This window comes from Gekko japonicus, unplaced genomic scaffold (genome assembly GCF_001447785.1).
Source record: "Gekko japonicus isolate JY-2015 unplaced genomic scaffold, Gekko_japonicus_V1.1 scaffold4764, whole genome shotgun sequence".
Lineage (NCBI taxonomy): Eukaryota > Metazoa > Chordata > Lepidosauria > Squamata > Gekkonidae > Gekko > Gekko japonicus.
This window is the reverse complement of record NW_015173834.1, coordinates 43,300-46,783: the sequence shown is the minus strand read 5'-3', so window position 1 is coordinate 46,783 and position 3,484 is coordinate 43,300. Positions and strand designations below refer to the sequence as shown.

At 53.1% G+C, this 3,484-nt stretch overlaps 1 protein-coding gene across 1 annotated transcript in view; it reads left to right on the top strand.

The window, feature by feature from the left end:
* Positions 1-3,484, top strand: part of LOC107120836 (kielin/chordin-like protein) — a gene marked incomplete at its 3' end in the record, with an annotated part of 65,489 nt that overhangs the window by 18,914 nt on the left and 43,091 nt on the right. The window contains exon 4 of the mRNA XM_015423606.1: positions 902-1,170. Within this exon, the coding sequence (XP_015279092.1) occupies positions 902-1,170 (269 nt within the window). The remainder of the gene's footprint in view (positions 1-901; positions 1,171-3,484) is intronic.

Genomic DNA, 3,484 nt, shown 5'->3' with positions numbered 1-3,484 from the left:
CAATGGCCCACCCAGTCCAACACTCTGTGTCACACAGGGGCCAAAAACACCAGGGGCCATCAGGAGGTCCAGCAGTGGGGCCAGAACTCCAGAAGCCCTCCCACTGTGGCCCCCCCCCGCACCAAGAATACAGAGCATCCCTTGCCCCAGACCGAGAGCTCCTATCTATACCTTGTGGCTAATAGCCACTGATGGACCTCTGCTCCATATAAGAACATACGAGAAGCTCCATATGTTGATCCAATTCGTAAGAACATTAGAATGTGAGAGAAGCCCATGTTGGATCAGGCCAAAGGCCCATCCAGTCCAACACTCTGTGTCACACAGTGGCCAAAAATACCAGGTGCCATCAGGAGGTCCAGCAGCGGGGCCAGGACACCAGAAGCCCTCCCACTGTGGCCCCTCCAAGCACCGTGAATACAGAGCATCACTTGCCCCAGACAGAGCCATCTATATCTTGTGGCTCATAGCCACCAATGGCTCCAGATGTTTATCCATTCCCCTCTTGAACCTGTCTGTACTTGCAGCCTCCAACACTTCCTGCAGCAGTGAATTCCACGTGTTCATGACTCTTTGAGTGAAGAAGAAGACGAAGAAGAAGAAGAGATTGGATTTATACCCCGCCCTTCACTTGGAGTCTCAGGGGGGCTTACAAACTCCTTTCCCTTCCCCTCCCCACAACAGACACCCTGTGAGGTGGGTGGGGCTGAGAGAACTCTGACGGAAACAGCTCTTTTTCAAGGACAGCTGTGCCAGAGCTTGTGACTGACCCAAGGTCATCCAGCCAGGTGCAAGTGGAGGAGTGGGGAATCAAACCCGGTTCTCCCAGATTACAGTCCACACACTTAACCACTACACCAAACTGGTGTAGACGTACTTCTCACCCTCTGTTGACCCACAGAACCTGATCCACTGGCTTTGCCCTACACCGTGGCTGAAGAACACTACATGGCTCTGCCGAGACAACATCTCCCCCGACTGGAGTCCCCACCACACCAGGAGCCGCTGGCCCTCACGGACATCCGCCATTACCAGCGGGAGCCCAGCGAGTCTGATTTCCCACCCCCGGGGGTTGCGCGGTCCGGCCTGGGCGGCACGGAAGAGAGGATCCGCAGGATGGAGGAACTGGTGGACGGACTCGGGACTATGCTGGACATGGTGAAGGAGCAGGTGAGGAACATCTCGGGCTTCCCCAAGCACTCGCTTCCCACCCACCCCCCAAACCCAAAGTGGCGAGGTGGGTTATCAGGCAGATGTGGAGGAAACGGTTGGAGAGAAGAAGAAGAGAAGAGATTGGATTGATACCCCGCCCTTCACTACCCGAAGGAGTCTCAGAGTGGCTCACAAACTCCTTTCCCTTCCCCTTCCCACAACGGACACCCTGTGCAGTGTTCCCTCTAAGCTGAGTTAGTGTGAGCTAGCTCACAGTTTTTTAGCCTCTGGCTCACACATTTTTGTCTCAGCTCAGGAAGAAGGGCTCCAGAGCAAACTAATTTATGCAGCAGCCAAAGCTCCTGCTCACAACTTTAATTCCAGTAGCTCACAAAGTAGAATTTTTGCTCACAAGACTCCATAGCTTAGAGGGAATATTGCCTGTGAGGTAGGTGGGGCTGAGAGAGCTCTTGACAGAAACTGCTCTTTTTCAAGGACAGCTCTTATCAGAACTATGGCTTGCCCAAGGTCATCCAGCCAGGTGCAAGTGGAGGAGAGGGGACTCAAACCCTCTCAAGTGCGCGGACTCTGATCTGGGAGAACTGGGTCTGATTTCCCACTCCTCCACTTGCACCTGCTGGATGACCTTGGGCAAGCCGTAGTTCTGATGAGTTGTCCTTGAAAAAGAGCAGTTTCTGTCAGAGCTCTCTCAGCCCCACTGACCTCACAGGGTGTCTGTAGTGGGGAGGGGAAGGGAAAGGAGTTTGTAAGCTGCTCTGAGACTCCGAGTGGAGGGTGGGGTATAAATCCAATCTCCTCCTCCTCCTCCTCCTCTTAATCACTACACCAAACTGGCTCTCCCCCCGACCAGCTGGAAAAGACAGCTGGAAAATCGGGAGGATACATATGAAGGGAGAACATCTGAAGAACCCTGCTGGGTTGACCCATCTGGTCCAGGATCTTCTTTTCCCCCAGTGTCTTTCCTAGTGGGTCCACAAGTGGGGTGTGACGGCAGGAGTTCTCCTTTTGCTGGTGACTTCTGTAGTCCAGAAAACTAACACCTAGGCAGGAAAACTCTCTTCAAGGAGACCAGTTTCTTGGCACAGAGCTAGAAGGGATCCTAGAGGTCACCTACTCCAACCCTCTTGTTCAGTGCGGGAATTAGTCCACGACAACACTTCACACTGCTTAAAGGAGCGCACGCCTTTAAAAAAAATGTTTTAAGATGATTGACAAAAGCATGTGCAGGAGAAATTCTTGTCGGGCTGTGCCTTTCAGAAAGGGGGCGGAGCCCACAAGAGCTCTGCTGTAGCTACGGGCCTGCTGCCGGGGATGCTTACATAAAATAGCAGCACTATAGTCAAGTAACACACAATCAAGTGTTGTGACAGCATCCCATCAGCCCTCTCGGTTGGAGTTGCCAACCTGCAGGGGGTGGCTTGAGATCTTCTATTACAACTGATCCCCAGGTGACAGAGGATCAGTGTTCACCTGGAGAAAATGTCCCTTTTGGAAGGTGGGCTCCATGGCATTATGCCCCATTAATGTCCGACCCCTCCCCAAACCCCGCTCTCCTCTGGCTCTACCCCCTCCAAAAGGGATCCGGCCACCCGACCAGTGCTCCCTCTAAGCTGAGTTAGTGTGAGCTAGCCCACAGTTTTTTGTTTTAACTCAGGGAGGAGGACTCCAGAGCAGTGTTCCCCCTAAGCTGAGTTAGTGTGAGCCAGCTCACAGTTTTTCAGCCTCCAGCTCACAGATTTTTTTTTTGTTTTAACTCAGGAAGGATGGCTCCAGAGTGGTGTTCCCTCTAAGCTGAGTTAGTGTGAGCTAGCCCACAGTTTTTTAGCCTCCGGCTCACAGATTTTTGTCTTCGCTCAGGGAGGAGGGCTCCGGAGCAAACTAACTGATGCAGCAGCCAAATCGCTCGCTCACAGCTTTGATGCCAGTGGTTCACAGAGTAGAATTCTTGCTCACAAGACTCCACAGCTTAGAGGGAGCAGGGGTCATTTGGTAGAAAAAGAGGTGCCGGAGCTCATGAGCATAACTCATTAGCATAACTTATTTGCATACACCACACCCCCTGACATCACCGGAAGTGTGTCAGAAGGCAACACCCACCGCTCAGGCTCCACAGGACTGTTTTGGATTGTTAGCTATTGCAGGGGGGGGGAACATGCAGATTTGCCCTCGCAGAGGAGGGAGAGCTTGTCCCTGAAAAAAACTTGGTCTTAAAGGTGCCGCTGGACTGTTTTGGGCAGGGGGGGGGGCTCTGCAGCTTACCTGGCTGCTTCTTGCTCTGACTGGGGGTTGCTGGGAGCAGGGGGGGGGGGGG